Raw genomic sequence first — 23,543 nt, forward strand, 5'->3', positions numbered from 1 at the left:
TTAGAAGTCTACAGTACAGAATAAATTCACTGTAAGAGGAGGGAACATTAAAATACATATTTTGAACCACTGGATGTGCAAGAAGAAATTACTTCTGCGTAAGTTGCCCTTTCTTCTGAACTGCAGACAGAAACTGTCATAAATATAAAGGGAAGGGTAATCACCTTTCTGTATACAGTGCTATAAAATCCCTCCTGGCCAGAGGCAAAACCCTTTCACCTGTAAAGTGTTAATAAGCTAAGATAACCTTGCTGGCACCTGACCAAAATAACCAATGAGGAGACAAGATACTTCAAATCTGGAGTGGGGGGAACAAAGGGTTCGTCTGTTCGTGTGATGCTTTTGCCAGGAACAGATCAGGAATGCAGCCGTACAACTGTTAATTAGTAAGTTATCTAGCTAGAAATGTGCTAGATTTCCTTTTGTTTAATGGCTAGTAAAATAAGCTGCGCTGGATGGAATGTATATTCCTGTTTGTATCTTTTTGTAACTTAAGGTTTTGCCTAGAGGGATTCTCTATGTTTTGAATCAGATTTCCCTGTAAGGTATTTACCATCCTGATTTTACAGAGGTGATTCTTTTACCTTTTCTTTAATTAAAATTCTTCTTTTGAGAACCCGATTGATTTTTCATTGTTCTTAAGATCCAAGGGTTTGGGTCTGTGTTCACCTGTACAAATTGGTGAGAATTTTTAATCAAGCCTTCCCCAGGAAAGGGGGTATAGGGCTTGGGGGGATATTTTGGGGGAAGACGTCTCCAAGTGGGCTCTTTCCCTGGTCTTTATGTAAGACACTTGGTGGTGGCGGCAGCATACGGTTCAAGGACAAGGCAAAGTTTGTACCTTGGGGAAATTTTTAACCTAAGCTAGTAAGAATAAGCTTAGGGAGGTCTTTCATACAGGTCCCCACATCTGTATCCTAGAGTTCAGAGTGGGGAAGAAACCTTGACAGAAGCCAAGTCAACTCTCTTGTTCCCATTTTGTAATTACGCCAAATCTGAAAAGAGTTCCACCAAAAAAGGTATCTTCATTAAATATGGAAGCAGAGGGCTCAGATGTTGGGTAATGAAGGGTAACTACTATTTCTATATTTTCCTTTACAAGTTGTTCAAGAAACTGGCCATAAAGCTAGGTAAGCATCTTGTGGGGGGAAAAAAACCTGCACTAAACGATTTCAAGATAGCAAATTAGTGAGATAATAATGTGAAAGATTAAAATATTTTTTAAAACAATGTATTTCTTACAATTATTAAATGAACTTATGATTGAATAAGAACTTAGTGACACCTAATTTTCCATTACAGGGAAAAGATATACATTTACTTTAATCAGTTATAGTGAGGCGGGTTCAAGAAACATACCTTTTTGTAAAGTACACATTGAGGTTGGCAGAACATTGATCTAGAATCGATGATCACTGATAATTTTTTCCATGCTCAAAAACATTACCAGACTAAATCTGGTATGAGGGTGTATGTGTGGAGAGAGAGAGTGTCCAGAAGAAGCTGATAATGGTTAAAGAGGTGGCTTTGTGGGGATAGGGATAGTGTCAGGGGTAGCTGAAACCTGTTGTGTGGATAGGGGAAGATGAGTGGTTTGGGATGGGAGTGTCTGCATGGGGCATGGCTGGTTGCTAGGTGGAGGAGGTTAGGGCCAACACTAGGTACACGCCTCACTTTCTGTCTCCATTACTATCTCTGCTTGTTGCTGCTGCCGCCTCACTGCTTGCCTGCTCTTCCCAGAATTCCTTTTGCTTCCACACAGGTCCACAGTACCTTCTAGTGGCCATGAGCTGCAACTGCAGGGCCCTTCCTGCAGCCCAGCTGTAGGATTAGATAAGTATAATGTAAAGGGTTAAATTAGCTTAGCTAAAAATTTATACATGCTTTGCAGTTTGTTGTAAAGTGCAGATGGGTAGCAGTTGTGGAAAGGCCTTGAAAGATGGTATGTTTGATTGCAAATACTGGACCTGGAATATGGCTGATAAGATAGGAGGAAAGTCTTTGAAGAAACCCCAATTATCAAAGATGGTTCTAACTGGTTTTAGCAAAGGAAAGGATTCGAGAAATAGTGGCCACAGTCATATGTATGTGGTAAATAAGGTATAAAAAGGTCAACTTTTGAGAGTTTGTTGCTAGTAGCTGCCTATCCAGTTGGAGCCAGCCAATATGGCTTTGAGCATCCCCAGTGCTAGTCCTGTCGTAAGTACTTGATCAATACAATTACAAGTTATTGTATGCGTGTGCTAACTGCTGAGCCATCTGGCTCCCACCTCTCATGGTCCCACAATACCATTTTAAGAGTATTAATTTAGTGTTCCAACTGTACCTTATAAACAGAACTGCCTCCGATGATCCAAACCATGTCTACCTTACTTTTTAACTCTGGTGAGTCCAGAAGAACTAAAGCATCATCCAGACTTTTGGCAAGGTAATCTGCTCCTTTTGGGGTTTCCCTAGAAAATAAAGTTTTATTGCTTAATAGCTGTAGAGTGTGTTCGCCATGATAGTGTAATTTAAGTAGCTACTTTATATTTTGTCTAAATTTGTTTATAAACATGTCCAAATACATTTTACATTTAGCACAATCTTTAGCAACAAGGTAGACTTTTTTTAAAATAAGAAGTTTAATTAAAGTTCCCACCATACAGTGGAATAGAATCTTCTGCATTACAAATCAGCATTTTATTTTAACAAACAACTAATTAAGTTGTATTATAAATTATGGGGTTTAAATTTTGTATTGGAAACTTATTTAAACAACACAAGAGACATAGATTGATAAGTCTAATTAAACTACCAGACTTCTGTTTCAACCTGACTCCTGCTAGAATTATGCTTTTCATAATTAGACACACAACAATCCCCTCTCTCTAACCCAGGGGTTGGCAACCAGCAGCATGCAAGCCGATTTTTCCTGGCACTCTACTGCCAGCCGGGGTCTCGGCTGCCAGCCTGGGTGAATGAAAACCCAGGCTGGCAGCGGGCTGAGCAGGGCCGGTGGCTGGGACCCTGGTTGGCAGGAGCCGGCGGATGGAACCCCAGACCAGCAGCAGGCTGAGCTGCTCAGCCTGCCGCCGGTCTGGGGTTCCGTCTGCTGGCCCCTCTCAGCCCGCTGCCGGTCCGGAGTTCCGGCCACCGGCCCCTGGCCAGCCAGGGTCTCGGCCACTGGCCCCACTCAGCCCGCTGCTGGCCTGAGTGAACGGAACCCCCAGCTGGCAGCGGGCTGAGCGGAGCCGGCGGCCAGGACCCTGGCTGGTAGAAACCGGCCAAACTCCAGACCACCAGTGGGTGAGCCGCTGCCGGTCTGGGGTTCTGTCTGCCACCCAGCTCAGCCCGCTGACAGTCTGGGGTTCCGGCCGCTGGCCCCTTGCCAGCCGGGGTCCCGGCCATCTGCCCTGCTCAGACTGCTGCCGGCCTGAGATACCAGCCGCCGGCCCCGCACACCTCGCTGCTGGTCTGGGGTTCTAGCCGCCCAGCCCCCTGCCAGCCGGGGTCCGGGCCTCTGGCCCTGCTCAGCCCTCCTGCTGGCTTGGGGTACCGGTAGCCAGCTCAGGGCTCTGTTCCTGGCCTGGGCCCAGCACTCTGCAGCCCTTATAAAAAATTACACTACAATTAGCTTAAAAACTGGAAAAACTCAAAAAATTTGTATCTGACAGTAATCATTAAAAAATGTATAATGTTAATAAATACATAGGTTTGATGAAACAAAGTAGCTGTACTTATATGACTGTGCTTAATTTGTGTTTTCAGTGATTTACCCTCTAAAAAAATCTCGCATGTCTCGCACCCCCAGAAAGGGCATCTCGCACCCCCAGAAGGTGCATGCACCCTAGGTTAAGAACCACTGCACTAAACTGATAATATCTGCATTTTAATTTAATTTTAAATTAAGCTTCTTAAACATTTTAAAAACCTTCTTTACTTTACATACAACAATAGTTTAGTTATATAATATAGATTTATAGAGAGAGACCTTCTAAAAACATTAAAATGTATTACCGGCACGCAAAACCTTAAGTTAGAGTGAATAAATGAAGACTCGGCACACCACTTCTGAAAGGTTGCCGACCCCTGCTCTAACCCCTGCCAAAAAAACCCAAGTTACTTTAATTTTTCCCTCTCCCCAAAGATGACAATGCTAATTTGAACTTCTATTTGACTGGATGTGCAGTCATTACCTGCAGATTTGAAGCTGTGCCCCAAAAGTTTAGCTTTTAAAGTACTTTAGGTACTACAAACTTCTGTCAATGCACACAATTCTATTAATATAAATCAGGTCTGTACAGGTCTTTGGCTATTTTAGGAAAAAGATTTATAAAATTTATATCATGTAAAACGTATTCTCTTGCAATATTTTCCACCAGTTTTTTTTCTAGTCCAGTGGTTTTCAACTAGGGGTACATGTATCCCTGTCGGTATGCAGAGGTCTTCCAGGGGGTACATCAATTCATCTAGATACTTGCCTAGTTGCACTAGCAAAGTCAGTACAAACTAAAATTTCATACAGACAGTGACTTGTTTATGCTGTTCTACATACTATACACTGAAATGTAAGTACAATATTTTTATTCCAATTGACTTATTTTATAATTATTTGATAAAAAGGAAAAAGTAAGCAATTTTTCAGTAATAATGGCTGTGACACTTTTGTATATTTTGTAAGCAAGTTGTTTTTAAGTGAGGTGTAATTTGGGAATACGCAAGACAAATCAGCTTCCTGAAAGGGGTACAGTAGTGTGGCAAGGTTGAGAGCCACTGTTCTAGTCAAATGTCCATAAACAAAAGAAAACAAATCCTCCACAGAATTATGAGTAACACACTACGGTTACATATGCATGCCCAGGTGTTTTTGTTTGTTTGTTTTGTTGAAGAGCAGGATTGGGCCCTCCATTTGTAGACCGATACAATGGCTGATGGGGATACAATACTAAATAGGGTATCCTCTTGAGAAAGTTAAAATTTTGGATGATTACTGAAATCTTTAAATGCTGCAGGGCTAGGAGCAGATGTGGGACATTGCTTAACCCAGTTATGGGCAGCACAGTGTAATGTAGCTAAAATTAGCTACATACTTTCTCCCTACTGCTACTCTTTATAGTTTGGGTGGTCTATCTATCAGATTTCCTGTAGTCAATATGTTCTTTCAAACATTTACACACAGTCCTGTCTTTTAACTGTTTTAACAATTTTGGTCAAATAAAAAGGTTTCTGACTCTTGTTTAATGCACTTCCAGTCTCCTTAGTAATGAAAACAATTACTTCCCCCTACCCCCGCAAACAACAACAATCTTTGCACAGAACAGCATAACAATAGAGCATGGCTCTAGCAGCTGCAAAAATTAACTTCACAGAGTGCTATATATAAAATGAATAAACATCTTCATCACTTCAGGAAAAGCTCTAATCTGCATTACACATTTGCCAAGTGGGATTCCTTTCTACTTTATTTTGGCTTCAATTTACTTTGAATAGCATTTAGCATGTGAAGTGCATAATTTCAAGAGTGTTTGGACATGTTACAGTTTTCTTTTATTTGGCTCTACTGAGCAGGGTAGGGGAATAAATTAATAGAGTATCTCAAAATGGGGAAGAATGGAGAAAGAGTCATGAAGAATTATCCAACCTGCAAGACATTTACATTTATTGGCTTCTGGTTACGGATGTTTACAAGTTAACATTTGCTTGTCACTAGGGATTGTGGTAGCTTAAGAGAAGCATGGAGCAAGGCTCTGAGAAACTGGAAGTATATGTTTTCCCTTGAAGGCTATTACTGCCCAAAACGAAACAAAACTAAATAGAAAAAGAAAATCCGCAAAAAGCGACATAAGCAATCAAATTACCAAGCAGTCAAGAAACTATAGAAGTGTGATTAAATGCAGGAACTAGGGAGATTATGAGAAGGCTCAAAATGTCTGCATGTAGATTTGATACACACACATATGATATGTTAAAGTGAATTCAAGAATGCACACATGAAGAATGCTGAATTGACTGCTTTGGATATTGGGGTTATCCACAGAACAGGTGGAGAACAAACCATGACTATCCCACCAACAATGTTCCAGAAGGGCCAGCTCCAGGGGTATGAGAGTAAAAAAAATAGTTTCCAGGCCCAGACCTGGGTAATAAGCTGGCTAATTAATGCCAATTATAATGATGTATGTGCCTGAGAGTGAGAAACATGGAATACCTGTTCCCTGAGAACTGGATTCAAATTAAAATTTATGACATGGGACATTAAAAAATCTCAGAGGGAAACACCTTTTGACCCTGATCCCGCAAGCCCTGTATAGTATGAGGATGGACTGCTGAACCCATACGGATACCCGTTGATTTCAGTGGGGCTCCATGTGAGCACAGCAATCTGGCTGTATATTACATACTGCAGCATGGGATCCTTTGTAGTTGGCCTGGGCTGGATTTGAACTGGTGGCATAGGCAAGCACTTCATCTCTATCTCATTAAGCAATCCAGTAGCCTTTATTATGAAGATTCATAGGTGACTGGGAATAAAATTACGGTAGTTTCTCTGGCTCCCGGAAATCCCGTAACCTCTCTCTCTTATATAAAGTAACATTGTGGACAACAATTAGGCTGTCCACTCATGTATTGGAACTAGAGTAATGATGTTATGTGGGGTAATAAATGGTTACTAGTTGTTTTTTGAGATGTGTTGCACGCATTCATTCTACTGCAGGTGAGTGTGTGCCCAGTGCATGACTGACAGATTCCTGTCTCCCCTTCACCTCCCCGTTACCTGTCAGGGTGCCTCGAGTGCCCTCTAGTGCTGCGCATCTCTGCATGAAGATATAAAGTATACAGGGTGGAGCTGTCCTCACCCCCCACCCCTCACCCAGTTTCTCCTTGCCGTACAGACTTCAACAGAGAGAAGGAAGGTGGGTCATGAAATGGACATGTGCAACACATTTCAACAGTACAACAGTTATGGAAAGGTCGGTAACCATTTCTTCTTCTTCAACTGATTACAAATGTTTGTTCCACTGTAGATGACTCACAAGCAGATTCATCTGGAGGTAGGCCTGCAGTCTATTTGAACAGTGACCGTAGAACAAAAGGCCTGAATCTGGTACTGTTCCTGGACTGATAGGATATAGCGTAATGAAAAGCAAATGTGTGTACTGATGACCAACTTGCGACTTTGCAAATGTCCAGAATAGAAATTTGTGCCAGAAAAGCTTCAGATTCTGCATGTGCCCTAGTTGAATAGGCTTTCCAGCTGGTGGAGTGACATCAGCCACCTGGTAACACAAATGAATACACAAAGAAATCCAGGAGGAAATCCTCTGAACAGACAGATACTTGTGGCCTTTCCTTCTGTTCACCACCACAATGAACAATTGTGATGATCTAAATGACTTAGTCTGGTCCAGGTAAAAGGCTAAAACTCTTCTGATGTCTAATGAGCAGAGCTTTTCTTCATCTCTAGGAGCATGAGGCTTTCGAAAGAAAGTTGGCGAATAGATTGCCTGATTAATATGAGAGTTGGATACCACTTTTGTCAGGAACCTGATGTGAAAGCAAAGGTAAACCTTGTCCTTAAAGAAGACTGCATAGGGAAGCTCTGAAACCAAAGCTCTCAACTTGCCCACTCTTCTTGCCAAGGTAATTGTGATCAAAAGCGCCACCTTCACAGAGAGGTGGGGTAGAGAATGGATTGCGAGTGGTTTAAAGGATGGTCCCATTAAGTTTGCTAATACCAGGTTCAGCTCCCATGGGAGAATATGTTCTTGTATCTGTGGGAATATTCTATTCAGGCCTTTCAAAAACCCGATAGCAAGGGGACTGGGGAAAAACAAACAAACAAAAAGATTTGTTGTTCACCAACAGATAGAAAGCTGAAATAGTTGCTAGATGAACCTTGATAGCGCTAACTGCTAGACCTTGATGTTTTAGGTTCAGAAGATAATTCATCATATGTTGGATAGGAGCTCACTCCAGAGGAACACCGTTCTGGTGGAACCGGATACTTCTATGTAGCCAGGTAAGTATTCCTGTCTGAAGACTTTCTACTATGTAGAAGTACTTTTTGCAAGCCTTTTCTAATGGTGTTAGCCATGAATAAGGCTCCGTGTTTGTCACGGATTCTGTGACCTCTGCAGCAGCCCGTGAGCCGCCTGAGAAGCTCAGGCAGCCCCTGGGTCAGTCACACTGGTTGCTGCTGGGGCAATCTCAGGCCCCCCATCCCTCAGCAGCAGGAATGTGGGTGGGTGGGGGGCTCAGGGCTGGGGATTGGGGTGTGGGGTGGTGCTTACCGGGGGGGCGCCTCCCCTTCCTTAGCGCCTAGCTCGACATGTTGCCCCCGCCGGCAGGCACTGGCCATGGTTCCCAGCCAATGGGAGCTGCACAACCAGGGTTTGGGGTGGAATAGAGGCAGAATGTGGAATTAAGAGCTGGAGGTTGCTACTTCCCAGGAGCGGGGTTGGGAACCTGCCCCATCCCTGCCAATCCACCCCCGAGCACCTGTGGTGCCCCCTCTGGGTCCTGGCACCCCCAGGGCCACCCCCCAGAACTGCCTCTCACCCCCAAGTTTTAGTCAGGGGTATATAGTAAAAGTCCTGGACAGGTCATGGGCCTTGAATTTTTGTTCAATGCCCATGCCTTTTACTAAAAATAGCCGTGACTAAAACATAGCCTTAGCCATGAAACATCCTGGCTGTCATATGAAGGGCCTGCAGATTGAGGTAGAGGAGGTGGCCATGGTCCTGGGAAATCATGTCTGGATCCCGTGGAAGAGACAGTGGAGGTCTGACTGACAAGGTTAGCAGGGTCAAGGACTAGTGCTGCCAAGGCCACTCTGGTGCTATAAGTATAAGGTGAGCATGGTCCTGTTTGATCTTGGACAAAACTTCAGGCAGTAAAAGAATCAGATGGAAAGCATATAGTAAGGTGTTCCTCCAGGGCTGCAGAAATGCACCTATCAATAAACCTGGGCTGTGATACCTCCCCAACCCCCACGGGAACAGAAGTGATGGAACTTTCTATTGGTCCCTGTTGCAAACAGGCCCTCTTGAAGAGTCACCTATGGTAGGAAGATGGATCTGGCCATGTCCAGAGGTAGTGGTCAATCATAGTGATCGGAGAAGGACCTGCTCATTTGGTCTGCAAGCATATTCTGCACCCCTGGAAGGTAAGCAGCTCGGAGGTGAATGGAGCCGACTATATAAAACTCCCATTGGAGGATAACCTCCTGGCACAACTGGAGTGGAACGGCCTCCTTGTCTAGTCACATAAAACAATCTGCTAGTATTAACAGACAGACAACACAGCAACTGTTTCCCTTGACACGTGGAAGAAAGGCCAAGCACGCAAGATGGACAGCTCCCAAGTCTCTGATGTTTATATGAGCGTTCAGATCTTGGAAGACCATAGCCCCTGAGTCTGCAGGGACGGTTAGGATAAGACCTTTTCCTGTAGCCCTACTGTAAGGCCTAAGGCCTTTGTCTGGCGCCATATTAGGAGAGCTGCAGCCATTAGCCAAGAAGCAGAAAGTCTCATCCTCACAGTCCATCTAAATTACATTAAAACAATGTAATATTGAGCTGTTATGGTGATCCTGTCCTACTAGCATCCACCATCACCAGATAAAGAAATAAATCTTAAAATGGTTAAAGAAAAAACTTATTTTGATAGCACTCTGTCTGGCAAGAAATCACTTATCGATATAGTTATGGCTGTGAAATCCTCATTTCTTTATTGTTCTGTCTTTATGGTCCCCACTTCTCTATTGACAGGTTTCAGGTGCCACAAGTCGTCCTTCTGTATTGTTTGTCTGTATGATCTCGGTCTGGTTTTTTGATGGTTTCTGCCTGTTACACAAATAATTTTGCTAGGTGTAAATCAATTAAGGTGGTGGGGGTATGACTGGTTAAAGAATTGTTTTACAATATATTAGGATTGATTAGAGAATTGTTTAATAATATTTTAGTAAAATGATTGGTTAAGGTATAGCTAAGCAGGACTCAAGTTTCACTATATAAACTAAGGTTTCAGAGTAGCATCCGTGTTAGTCTGTATCCGCAAAAAGAACAGGAGGACTTGTGGCACCTTAGAGACTAACAAATTTATTAGAGCATAAGCTTTCGTGGGCTATGGCCCACTTTATTAGATACATAGAATGGAACATATAGTAAGAAGAGATAATACACACACACACACACACACACACAAAGAAGGTGGAAGTTGCCATATAAACTGTGAGAGGCTAATTAATTAACATGAGCTATTATCAGCAGGAGAAAAAACACTTCTGTAGTGATAATCAAGATGGCCCACTTAGACAGTTGACAAGAAGGTGTGAGGATACTTAACATGGGGAAATAGATTCAATATGTTTAAATGACCCAGCCATTCCCACTCTCTATTCAAACCCAAGTTAATGGTATCCAGTTTGCATATTAATTCAAGCTCAGCAGTTTCTCGTTGGAGTCTATTTTTGAAGCTTTTCTGTTGCAAGATTGCCACCCATAAGTCTTTTACCGATTGGCCAGAGAGGTTGAAGTGTTCTCCTATCGGTTTTTGAATGTTATGATTCCTGATGTCAGATTTGTGTCCATTTATTCTTTTGCGTAGAGACTGTCTGGTTTGGCCAATGTACATGGCAGACACGCATTGATGGCACATGATGGCATATCACTTTACTTGCGCTACATCGATGACATCTTCATCATCTGGACCCATGGAAAAGAAGCCCTTGAGGAATTCCACCATGATTTCATCAATTTCCATCCCACCATCAACTTCAGCCTAGACCAATCCACACAAGTGGTCCATTTCCTGGACACTACTGTGCTAATAACTGATGGTCACATAGCCACCACCCTATACCGGAAACCTACTGACTGCTATACTTACCTACATGCCTCTAGCTTCCATCCAGGACACACCACACGAGCCATTGTCTACAGCCAAGCTCTACGATACAACCGCATTTGCTCCAATCCCTCAGACAAACACCTACAAGATCTCTATCAAGCATTCTTACAACTACACTACCCACCTGCGGAAGTGAAAAAACAGATTGACAGAGCCAGAAGAGTACCCAGAAGTCACCTACTACAGGACAGGCCCAACAAAGAAAATAACAGAACGCCACTAACTGTCACCTTCAGCCCCCAACTAAAACCTCTCCAGCGCATCAAAGATTTACAACCTATCCTGAAAAACGATCCCTCACTCTCACAGATCGTGGGAGACAGCCCACCAACCTGAAGCAAATACTCTCCAGCAACCACACACCAAAAAACACTAACCCAGGAACCTATCCTTGCAACAAAGCCTGATGCCAACTCTGTCCACATATTTATTCAAGTGACTCCATCATAGGACCTAATCACATGAGCCACGCCATCAGGGGCTCATTTACCTGCACATCTACCAATGTGATATATGCCATCACGTACCATCAATGCCCGTCTGCCATGCACATTGGCCAAACCGGACAGCCTCTACGCAAAAGAATAAATGGACACAAATCTGACATCAGGAATCATAACATTCAAAAACTGGAAGGAGAACACTTCAACCCCTCTGGCCACTCAGTAAAAGACTTATGGGTGGCAATTTTGCAACAGAGAAGCTTCAAAAACAGACTCCAACGAGAAACTGCTGAGCTTGAATTAATATGCAAACTGGATACCATTAACTTGGGTTTGAATAGAGAGAGGGAGTGGCTGGGTCATTACATATATTGAATCTATTTCCCCATGTTAAGTATCCTCACACCTTTTTGTCAACTGTCTAAGTAGGCCATCTTACTATCACTACAAAAGTGTTTTTTCTCCTGCTGATAATAGCTCATGTTAATTAATTAGCCTCTTACAGTTTGTATGGCAACTTCCACCTTCTCTGTATGTATCTATCTATATCTATCTTCTTACTATATGTTACATTCTATGCATCCGATGAAATGGGCAGTAGCCCAAGAAAGCTTATGCTCTAATAAATTTGTTAGTCTCTAAGGTGCCACAAGTACTCCTGTTCTTTTTATATAAACTAAAAGAACGAGGAGTACTTGTGGCACCTTAGAGACTAACAAATTTAAATTAGTATCACAAGTACTCCTCGTTCTTTTTGCTGATACAGAGTAACATGGCTACCACTCTGAAACCTGTCACTATATAAACTGGGGTCCAAGAAGGAGCCCAGCAGAAGGAACAGAAGAGTAAGAAGGAAAGACCTGGAAGAAGAGAATAACTCATCTCTAAGACACAGCCTAAGATCAAAGCTGCTAAGAATCCTCTGCATGACCGTGACGTGCAGCAGCCAGGATCCAGACGAGACTGACCTTGTCTGGCTAATGGAAAGTCCGCCTGCCTGATCAGGATTGGTGAGCATAGCATTGTATGCTTAGCATGTGTATTCTGCTTAGTAATGGTTAATAAATAGAGGATAAGGATATTTCGTGTAAGGCTTTCTCACTGGTAAAAGGTCCTGCAAACCCACAGAAGGTTACGCCCTGAGCCCTAGGAACAGGGTAAGGGTGGTTGCCCCTACAGTGTGCAAGTAACAGAGAATTTTGTGTGGGTAACAGGACCCCTCCTTCCATGTGTGCTCCCCAACCTAGGGACAATGCATCTGTGACTAAGATATGTGCTGGTTGCAGGGGAGCAAAGGGACTCCCCTCCCATACAAAATTGCAGACGGTCTGTCCACCAATCCAGAGAGGACAAGATTAGTATTGATACTAGAACCACTATGTCTTGATCTTTGACAATTAGTGGTAAATATGTCCAGTGGCCTCTGATGGGATGTTAGATGGGGTGGGATCTGAGTTACTACTGAGAATTCTTTCCTGGATGTCTAGCTGGTGAGTCTTGCCCACATGCTCAGGGTTTAACTGATTGCCATATTTGCGGTCGGGAAGGAATTTTCCTCCAGGGCAGATTGGCAGATGCCCTGGAGTTTTTTCCCCTTCCTCTGCAGCATGGGTCACGGGTCACTTGCTGGAGGATTCTCTGCATCTTGAAGCCTTTAAACCACAATGTGAGGATTTCAATAGCTCAGACATAGGTTAGGGGTTTGTTACAGGAGAAGGTGGATGAGATTCTGTGGCCTGCGTTATGCAGGAGATCAGACTAGACTATCATAATGGTCTCTTCTGACCTTAAAGTCTATGATTTTATATCTAAGCGATGACTGCTTGGGGAATATGAAGCTATCCATCGTTGTAGCTTTCTGAGGTATAGCCTGGAGTACTGCACTACATAGGGCACATGGCAGCATGTAACAGACTCCATCTTCCCTCCTGGCTAGGAGCCTGAGGCAGCTGCATACTGTAGTGACACTATGTGTTTTTAGTTCCATAACTAAGCTCCACAGCGTTTCAAACCTTGATTGCAGTAGAAAAGTTTTGACCTTTGTAGAGCTTAGGACTGCCCTGATCAATTCTGTTCTCTGTACTGGACTCAGAATTGATTTGTCCACATTGACTAGGAGACCCAGTGCATCAAAGATAGACTGCATAATGGCTATTCTGGATAGTACTTGAAACTTGGACTGGCCTCTCCCTAGCCAGTTGTCCAGGTAAGGGAACATGTGGACCCCTGACTTTTGAAGGAATACTGCTATCATTTCCTTGCATTTTGTAAAAACGCAAGGAGCTACCAACAGACCAAATGAAAGCACTGTAAATTGGTAGTGGATCCCGTTTAGCACGAATCTGAAAGACTTCTGGTGGTTCGCTACATGAAAGTAAGTGTCTTTCAAGTCCGGGGCAGTATACCAGTCCCCTTGCTCTAGTGAAGGAATAATGGAAACTAGGATAATCATTGTCACAATATCTAGAGTAGCTCACAACATGAATGCCTACATTAGGGCAGACTGTCAAAAGCAGGGCAGACATCCCAAACTGGTGGTATGTTCTATAATTAGATTTCACAAACCCAGTTCCAAATGTGAACACCCAGAGTACTATAATAGTCTTATGATGGAGTCACAGATAGACTGGAGTGTCTAAGGGGACTATCTTGGTACTTAGGCAAGCTGGACTATGTGAGAAATGGTCACTTACACCCAAAAAAATAAAAAATTAAAAAAAATAATCACAATTATTCCAGGTTACTCCCAGTCCCAAGAGACCACTCACTCACCCAGGTCGAGTTGCACCCTAGATCTCACACCAAAGACAACACTGGTAGGCCAATTCTATAGTAACTTAACTATAGGTTTATTAGCTAAGAAAAAGAAATTAGAGTTATTGAGAGGTTAAATCATGTAAAATATATATATATAGGTGAATCAGAGTCTATAATTCCAAATGGTAGCAGAACTGTAGTAATCTGTCAGTTTCCAAAAAGTCTCTCAGGGCTACCCAAAAATAACTCTGGGGATCTCAGTCTTCTTGTTCAGTTATTTTGCTCTGTTAGAATTGAGATAGTCCAGAGATGAAGGATCTTTCCTTGAGTCCATACTTACAGTTTCTTCTTACAGAAAAAAAGCTGACCGAGTCACCATACACGTGGGCTCTTTCTTTGATTGGTGAAGAGAGAGGAGAGTATGTAGAGTCTTTGATCAAATCCACCGTGCTTAAGAGTCTCAGATCTGAAGAGATGTCGGACCAAGCCCTTAGGAAGTAGGATAAATGACTGGCAAATAGGGTGGCAGGAGCAGATGGCACTCTGGGGCCTAGTAGTCTGTCCTTAACCAACATGTTAAAACCCTTGTTTGGACTAACCAGCTGCTGCAGGAGACAAGGGTAGTGGTGGTTGCCTGGCAAGTGACTTCAGCATCACTTTTGAATCTTTTAGGCTATGGAGCCTATCAACTGCCTTGTCCGAAAAAAGGAAAGGTCCTTCATCTGGGAGGTCTTAGATGGTCTGCTAAACAGGAGTGATGAATTCTTCCTCAAAGTGTGTGTGGGTATGAGGCCTCTCTCCCTCTGTGGCCCCACCCCCTACTCCTCCTCTTCCCCCTGAGGCCCTGTCCCCCCCCAACCAAGCCAGGAGCCAGAGCTGGGTCAGGGAGCCTGGGCCCCTCAATCTGCTTGATGTCGGGGGGCGGGGGCGGGGCTGAGAGCAGTCCCCACCCCATGTCTCCTGCCCAAGGCAGATGTAGGGTCTGCAGCTCCCCACAGCTGCCTGCATGGCTCTTACCCCGACCGGGCTCCAGCACCTGGCCTGGCCTGGGAGCGGGGCCATGGTAGCAGAAGAAGCGCAGCCATGGTAAGAACTGCCTGGGCACCTGTGGGAAGCTGTAGACCCTCTATCTGTCCTGGGTGGGGGTCAGGGACATGGGCTGCTCTCAGGCACCCCCACCTCAGGCAGATGGAGGGTCCATGGCTTCCCCAGCTGCCTATGCTCCCTAGGCTGGGCTCTTGCTTCCTGCCTAGGTGGGGGGCGGGGCCAGTGGTGAAAAGTGGGAGGGCCATGGCCCCCATGAACCACCCCGTTCTGGTGCATCTGCTGCTGAACCTCTGGCAGCAGACTAGAAGACTGCAGCCACAAATACCTTCTCAAAGTTAGGGTAGATGCCATGACTCGAGCCACGGAGTCACCTGCAGCCAAGCTGGCCTGAAGAGCTGTTTGGCCACTAGCTTGCCCTTGTCCATAATCACAATGAATTCCTGTTTGCAATTGTCAGGTAACCTGTCTTTAAAACCTCAACATGTTTTCCGACAAGGTAAAGTCATACTGACCTAGAAGTTCCTGTTGATTTGCAATGCTAACCTGCAGACATGCTGCAGAATGAAGTTTTCAACCAAAAAGGTCTAGCCTCTTTGAATCTTTCCCTTCTGGAGTCGATGCATGGTGTTCTTGCCTCTCCAGTGCATTAGCTGTGGCAACTACTAAAGAGACTGGAGGGGTGTCTCTCTACAGATATTCAAAACCCTTAGAATGGGCACAGTATCTCCTCTCTGCCTTTTTTTTGCTAGGGAGCGGGGAGGGAAGATGGGGTCTGTTACAATAGCTTGATTGGCTCTAAAATTGCCTCATTGATCAGTAGTCACCCTGGTGGGTTCTACTGAAACCAAAATATCCACCAATTTGGGGGATTTTTCACAGACCTCTTCCACCTAGATATCTAGGACTGTGCCCAGTCTTTTTAATAAGTCCTGGTGAGTGCTATAATCTTCTGATGTGAAAGAGTCACTCATTACCTCTACAGCCTCATCTGGTGATGAGTAAGAGGATGCAAATAGATGCTGAGACAGCATTTGCTCTATTTAATGTCCTGGAGGAACTGCTGGAATGTCTTCCACTTGCTCAGTACCAGTCCTGGTATCAACTATAGGAAGATGTCTCTGGTGCTGATGCACTCATCGTGCACCGAAGGAGAAAGACTGAGGTGGATGAAAGGATGACCTGGTGGGTTGGGAGGAAAACCACATAGGGTCCAGAAAGGCCTCTGACATGGTCCTGGGGTCCATTCTTAACCAGGCCATTGCTCCTTGACAGGTGGCTGCTGTAAAACCCATGGCACATAAGTCTCTGATGGAAAATGTACACTGTACCTATGCTGAGACACATAAGACCCAACCTGTGGTTTATGAAGAGGATGAAGAATCAGACCTCTGGTAACAGGGGAGCAGAACTCATTAGCACCAGAAGAGAGAGAGCCCGACGCTGGAGATGGTAGTACCAGAGAAATCATAGTTGGCTTCCCTCTTCTTGACAGTACCGTTTTATGAGGCAAGGAAAGAGTCAACTGCAATGGCACTGCAAGCTTCAGAAGCCTGAAGGCTAGAAGCCTAATCACCAGAACCAGGTGGAAGCCTTCCTGCACCACTGGAACCAATATCGAGAAGTTAAGTAGCTCTTGAGTAGCTCCATACCATTCCAGTGTCAACTGTACCAGCATAGTCTCTTGGGCTTGCGGTTTCTCCAGAAGATGGCCTGAAGAAGCTCCAGTGACTATTTCAGGAGTCCATCTCAATGGAGCTGGCACGGGTTAATGACCTCCTCTTCTTGGATTAAGACTATTTTGGGAAGTGCCTCTTCTTAGAGTCCCTCCAGGAATTCTTGCCTTTAGGAAGGGTTCAGTACTGATGATCTTGCTGAGTGATGTACCAAGTCCCCAGAAATCTTGTGCCTCTTTTTCTGCTCCAGTGACAGACAAGTCAGGCAGAGCACTCCAGACAAACTCTTATGGATCTGGTGCCTGCTCTGAAAAGGATGGCACTAAGGATAGACAGAATGCTGACTCTATAAGAGGATACTTGAGGGTGGCTACTCTGTCCTTCTCTGAGTTAGTCTTAAATCCTTCGCAAATGTGACACTCATCACTCACATCAGATTTCCTCAAGTATTTCAGGCAGCTGGGGTGTGGGTCACTCACTGGCATCAATTTGCCACATGAACATGATTTAAACCCCAGAGACGGAAGTGTAGCTCCAGTACTGAAATTTAAAATTGGCCAGATTAAAGACCTATGGTGGAATGGACATGTGCAATTACTTGAAGAAGAAATAATCTTAATACAAGTATGAGAAAGCTGACTGAAGGAAAAGTATGAGTCATAGGTGCCAACTCCGTGAGTGCACCGGAGCTGGAGCACTGACAGAAAAAAAATTGGTGGGCACTGAACACCCACCAGCAGCCCAGTGGATCTGCTCCTCCCCCTCCCTCCCAGTGCGTCCCGTGATCAGCTGTTCAGTGGCGTGCAGGAGGAGCAGGGGCAGGAGTAGAGTTTGGGAGAAGGGGAGGAGTGGGGATAGGTGGGAAGAGGCGGGGCGGGGGAAGGGGTGGAGGGTCAAGCACCGCCCGTGAACTGAGGAAGTCGGCACCTATGATAAGCCACATTTTGGAAACAAGTCAGGATCAGGTGGAGGAAAAATTACTGAACTTAAGGACCAAGATATTCAAACTTTTGCTACTGACATGCTACTCGGTTCTCATTGTACTAACAAGTTAAGTCTGAAGCTTGATCATATCTTGCACTTAATACATTTTAGTCATTAGACAAGAAAATTGGGGGAATCTTTCAACTTTTACTAGCACCTTTTGGAACAGGAACACAATGTTAGCACGCAGAACCACCACTAGATACCGAGAAACTTCCTTAATATGCATAACTGAATACAATCACTCTTAAAATTATTTTATCAGGCAGAGTTATCATTTATTTGCGGTACCATGGTGATGTGTGGTATGAAAGCCTATATACAACAGAAGAGGTAGTGCCCACACTAAGTTCTTTCCAAGAAGGGGTGGTCCCTGCCTCAAGAAGCTCAGAGTCTTAGGATGGACAGACAAACACAAAAAGGATTTTCTATACAAATCAACAAGATTGACTACAGCAGGGGTAGGCAACCTATGGCACATGTCCCAAAGGCGGAATGCGAGCTGATTTTCAGTGGCACTCACACTGCCCGGGTCCTGGCTATCAGTCCCGGGGGCTCTGCTGCTGGCCTGAAGTACTGTCTGCCGGCCCCCCTGCCAGCTGGGGTTCCGTCTGCTGGCCCCGCTCAGCCTGCTGCTGACCCCAGGTCCAAGCCACCGGCCCTGCTACTGGCGTTCCGTCCACCAGTCCCGCATCCTGGCCACCTGTCTTGGGTGCTCTGCCGCCAGCCTGGAGTCCTGGTCCTGGCCCGGAGCTCTGCAGCCGCCCCCCCACTTGTGGCCCACTGGCCCCAGCCTGGGGCAGTGAGGGGTGCAGACAGGGGCAAGAGGGGGCACAGCTCAGCATCCGCACCTTAAAAATTGTTCCAGCGCCACTGTACTGGAATATTTTTAAGTCCTGATTTGCTGCTTACAACACTATCATGCCACGTGGAACAAGGCACTGCGTTTGACGTTGAAATTAGAATGTACATGCAAGAACTGGAATCAGAATTTTCTGACAGATTTCCAGATTTCCAGCGATTTGGCCCAATGCTTTCTTTTCTAATTAAACCTGAAAAGCTCAGAATTGTGTGTGAAACATCAAAGTTTGGAGATCTGCAGAATGCACTTGAAGCTACCAAGAGAGATCAATAGGGCCTCTATTCTGACCTGCTGGACGTCCCTGTCAGTGAAATTTAACTGTTTGAAGAAACTTGTGTTTGCAATGCTTTCAGCATTTTGAGTCACATACCCTTGTGAACAGGTATTTTCACACATGAAATCTGTCCTGTTTCCCTCTCAGAGCTGGTTAACAACTGATCACTCAGAAGCCTATGTGCAGCTTAAAGTATCCAAATACTTGCCAGATATTGGAAAACTCAGCAAGGAAAAGCAAGGATCACACTAAACTGATAAGATCTGCATTTTAATTTAATTTTAAATGAAGCTTCTTAAACATTTTAAAAACCTTATTTACTTTACATACAACAATAGTTATATATTATAGACTTACAGAAAGAGACCTTCTAAAAACATTCAAATGTATTACTGGCATGCGAAACCTTAAATTAGAGTGAATAAATGAAGACTCGGCACACCACTTCTGAAAGGCTGCCGACCCCTGGACTACAAGTTGTTTTTTATGAGGAACATAAGAGACAGGCTGCATGTTCTGTTTATCCCACCTCCTCCACAAAATGTTATTTTACAAATGATTCCAGGTAGTTTAAGACAGACACTTCACAGTTGTATTACTCTAAAAGTTAAGTTATGAAACACTAACACACTACACAAATAGTAATCAAAGTTAACCTGATTATCGTTTACTTATGAGATCATCAGGATTCGTACTTACTTGAGCTCTCTGCTAAGCACTATATTAATTCTGTCTTTTAAGGGGCGACTCTTCTCAGGAATTGAGAACCAGGTCCTCTTACCCATTATCAATGCATTCTGTTTACCTGTGTAATATACAAAACAGTTTTTAAAAACTGTTTCAACTTAGTACAGAATCAGAGGTGGTGGTTTAGTGACATCTAGTGGATTTATCCCCCAATCTACTTTGAATTCTATTTAAACAGTTAATATGTTTAAGTGCAAATTTTAAACATTAGCAAGACTAAATATAAGTAAAAGATCCAACTTAGGCCCAGACCTTGTGACTGCTCATGTGAATAAAGTAACTTAGATACATACGTGTTTGCATTATCAAGGCCTTGCTGTGCACTTTTTTAAAAAGACAAACAAAACTCATCAGTTTTATAAGTCATACAGTTATATTTAATTAACAGAATAATCTATACTATCCAAAAGAGAACAGCTTCATCGCTGCTTTGATCAGGCCCTAGCTTCCTGGAACCCTGGTTCTTTTCACTAGAAACGAATTTTAACACGTTCAGCATGTGATATTTAAACTTAAAAGCATTTCAGATATCTCTTTCCCTAAAAATGTAGGCTCTACATCCCACAAAATTATAGAAAAATGATTTTGCCACTTCAAACATTTCCAGGAAGCTAGTGCAAGCTAGGAGACAAACTCACCTACAAACTGAAACTAAATGGGACCGTTTTACAAAGCTGGACTGTGCGTCAAACTTAACATCACCATTTTAAAATGTTAGTGGCAAAAAAAGAGAATATTCACACCAGCATTTAGTGTACTAGCTTAGTAGAACATCACCACTCTATGATGCACTGTGTAAAACTAAAGTGTACATGTGAAAGCACTGACAGTCATGCATAGAATTAGGTGTAAACGGAAGATATACACAAACACAGTAATGCTGCTAAACATAAAGCTTCTACTTGTTTGGAAACTTTCTTTTTGTAAGATCTAGGACCCCAGCTACAAGTGATAATGCTATTTTGTATAAACTCTTGAGCTAGTCTGCATCCCCACTGCCAAGTAATACTTTCATTTTGAAATCTAAATAAGCCATTCATTTTACTTTGAGGTTTCTCTTTGCAACAATGAAAACAAAATAGAAAGATACATATCAATATGCATCTGAATTATGTCATGCCAAGATGTGCAACTATTGCACTATAAGATAAAGGGGGTGGATTTAGGCTTCTGGTCAAGCATTTATAACTTTAAAAGGAACACTGTTCAAGAACATTCCATCATAGTTGGGCAAATTTACAAGAAATTAGATTCACAGAAAGGAAACCTCTCTCAATTAACATTAGATATTAGGATGCTTCTGAAGGAGTACCTTAGGGCTTGACTACATGGAGGTTTTGCACTAGTTCAAGGCAAGTTAATCAGCATCTAAAACACTAGCATACGTAAAAAGAAAAGGAATACTTGTGGCACCTTAGAGACACAATGTATCATAGTGCATTGACTCTGCACTTACTGCACTCTGGAATCCTCTTGCAAATTGGACTAAGTTTGCTGCAAACTGAATTAGTTTGGTCTGTTTGTGTGTAGGCAACAGCTGCACATCACTATTTGCATGCCTCCAATGGCTATTCCCCACTGCTTGGAGGTTGACTGTTACTGACCTACCTGCTATGATGTCAAGTTCCCAGGGAAACCCAATCCCTCATTTAAAAGCTGACACATGGGGCCAGATTTAGCTAAATTTGGTCCTGGGTTTGATTATTTCAGCATTCTTGTGCTACTACAGTGATTTTGCTCCACAAACACCACAAGATGCTGCTGCTTGTGACGGTGCTGAGACCATGGATCTCACAGCCATCTGAGGAGAAGCAGCAGTGCAGGAAGAGCTTGTGGCCAGCTATTATAATAAAGCCTGTTTGTGGACACTACAAAGCAGATGTTTGTGAGGGATCATGACTAGGCCACCTACCAGTGCTGAGTAAAGAGCAAACAGCTCAAGAGGGTCTACATTACAATTAGGGAAGCAAGGAAAATATTAGGCAGAGGATTTGTGACCTGTCCATTTTATGACTAACTGGACTGGATTTCACACAATTATACAGTCACCCACTCCAGACAGTTTGTGGATCCTGCTGCCAGCTCTCTTCCCCACCCCCACTTGAGGAAGAATAATAATTCATGCAATAATCACTGGAGGACGAGCAGGACAAGGCTGGAGAGGAGTTGTCTCCTGAAAGTCAGGATCTGTCTGGGACTCAGGACTCTGACGCGCAACAAGTTAAAACCCAACCCGATTCTTCCCCTGCATTGGTCAAGCCTGAGTCCCAGCCAGAAGCCCAAAGGAGCACTGAAGAGGCAGAGTTCTGGGGGGGAACTTCAACGTGTAACTACTTATCTTTACAATTTACTAATTATTATTGTGTTAACTATGCTAGCTTCTGTTCTGGGTGCCCCATGGTGGCAGCCATTTTATGCAGATTTGAGCTAGGAGCCTTTCTGACTCACAGTGAAATCAGTCCCAGGATGCATGCTGTAGTGAAGCAACAGACCATGGGATACCCTCTGAAAACAAAACACCCTCAATTTGCAAAAAAACCCACCACCATATGAGCACACAAATTGAAAAATGGAACAGGCTTTACATGTGCACACTGTTGGTGTAGTTTGCATGCAGTGCTTTGCCAGATGTACAGCAGAAGTGTCACAATAATCACCCCCTTGTGTAAACAAGCCCTTATAAAAGGAAGTGTATTACAAGGAAGACTCTCAGAGGAAAAATGATCTATGGAAATAAAAGAGCTTTTTCAAAAAAGGGATTAGATCAGTGGTCCCCAAACTTTTCATGGTGCCCACCCCCACTTCCATACTCCTGTCTCTGCCCCCCCGGGAGCTGGGGCCATGGACAGAGGAAAGGGGGCCACAGCTGGGGCCGGGTAGCGCTCCCTCCCCTTCCTCAGTGGGTGTTGTGCCCCCCGAACATTCCTTTGCAACCCCCTACAGGAGCGCACTCCAGTTGGGGGGAACCTGTGGATTAGATACTTTGTAATTTAAATTATTTTAAATTAACTCAGTCAATTGTTCATATGATTGAAACCACTAAACAAAATGAGATGGTTAGGACTTTAAAGTAATAAGCCATGCCATGCAAGTGTAATTCATCACACTTTTAAAGAAATTTATATATGCACATAACTAGCACTGTCAGTTTAGATACAGACTCTACACAATCGATATGTATAGGGAATACAAAAACACATAACTGACCTATGATAAAATTATCTACTGTATGTTAAGACATATGCTAATATATCAATATTATTGTGTACCCAGTTAAGAAGGTCGAAAGTATTCTAATAATGAGTTAGCTGGCATTGCTCACAGAGCAATATAATCTTTCCACAACCTCTCCAGAAATCACAACATGCAGTCTTTAATATGGTCCTGGTATACACACTCCAGAGGAGCCAAGGTTATTCAAGCTCATATCTGAACCAACATTCCTAAACCAACACACCAAACTTTTTTTTTTTAAAATTAAACCCTAAAAAAAAAACAACTGTGCCATAACAATTTAATTACTTAGTTTGCATTCATACTGAAACTCCTAGTTTTGATATTCAGCCCAATAGTATATAGAATTTCTTTAAACATTCAGTTTAAAGTTTTACATAAAAAACATAAGAATGGCCATACTGGGTCAGACCAAAGGTCCATCTAGCCCAGTATCCTGTCTGCTGACAGTGACCAATGCCAGGTGCCCCCAGAGAGAATGAATAGAACAGATAATCATGAAGTGACCCATTCCCTGTTGCTCATTCCCAGTTTATGACAAACAGAGACTAATGACACCATCGCTGCTCATCCATTGGAATACACGTGTCATCTATTGCCCCTCTGCAATTAGGGAATCCCACTGCTGC

General features: G+C 43.6%; 1 protein-coding gene across 2 annotated transcripts in view; it reads right to left on the reverse strand.

Moving 5' to 3' along the window:
• The window catches only part of DHFR (dihydrofolate reductase), a 67,446-nt gene that overhangs the window by 42,236 nt on the left and 1,667 nt on the right, over nt 1-23,543 (reverse strand). For both annotated transcript variants that reach the window (XM_077817125.1, XM_077817124.1), the window contains exons 3-4: nt 19,633-19,738; nt 2,327-2,453 (exon numbers count right to left, since the gene is read on the reverse strand). In XM_077817125.1, the coding sequence (XP_077673251.1) occupies nt 2,327-2,453; nt 19,633-19,738 (233 nt within the window). The remainder of the gene's footprint in view (nt 1-2,326; nt 2,454-19,632; nt 19,739-23,543) is intronic.

Source organism: Eretmochelys imbricata, chromosome 5 (genome assembly GCF_965152235.1).
Source record: "Eretmochelys imbricata isolate rEreImb1 chromosome 5, rEreImb1.hap1, whole genome shotgun sequence".
Lineage (NCBI taxonomy): Eukaryota > Metazoa > Chordata > Testudines > Cheloniidae > Eretmochelys > Eretmochelys imbricata.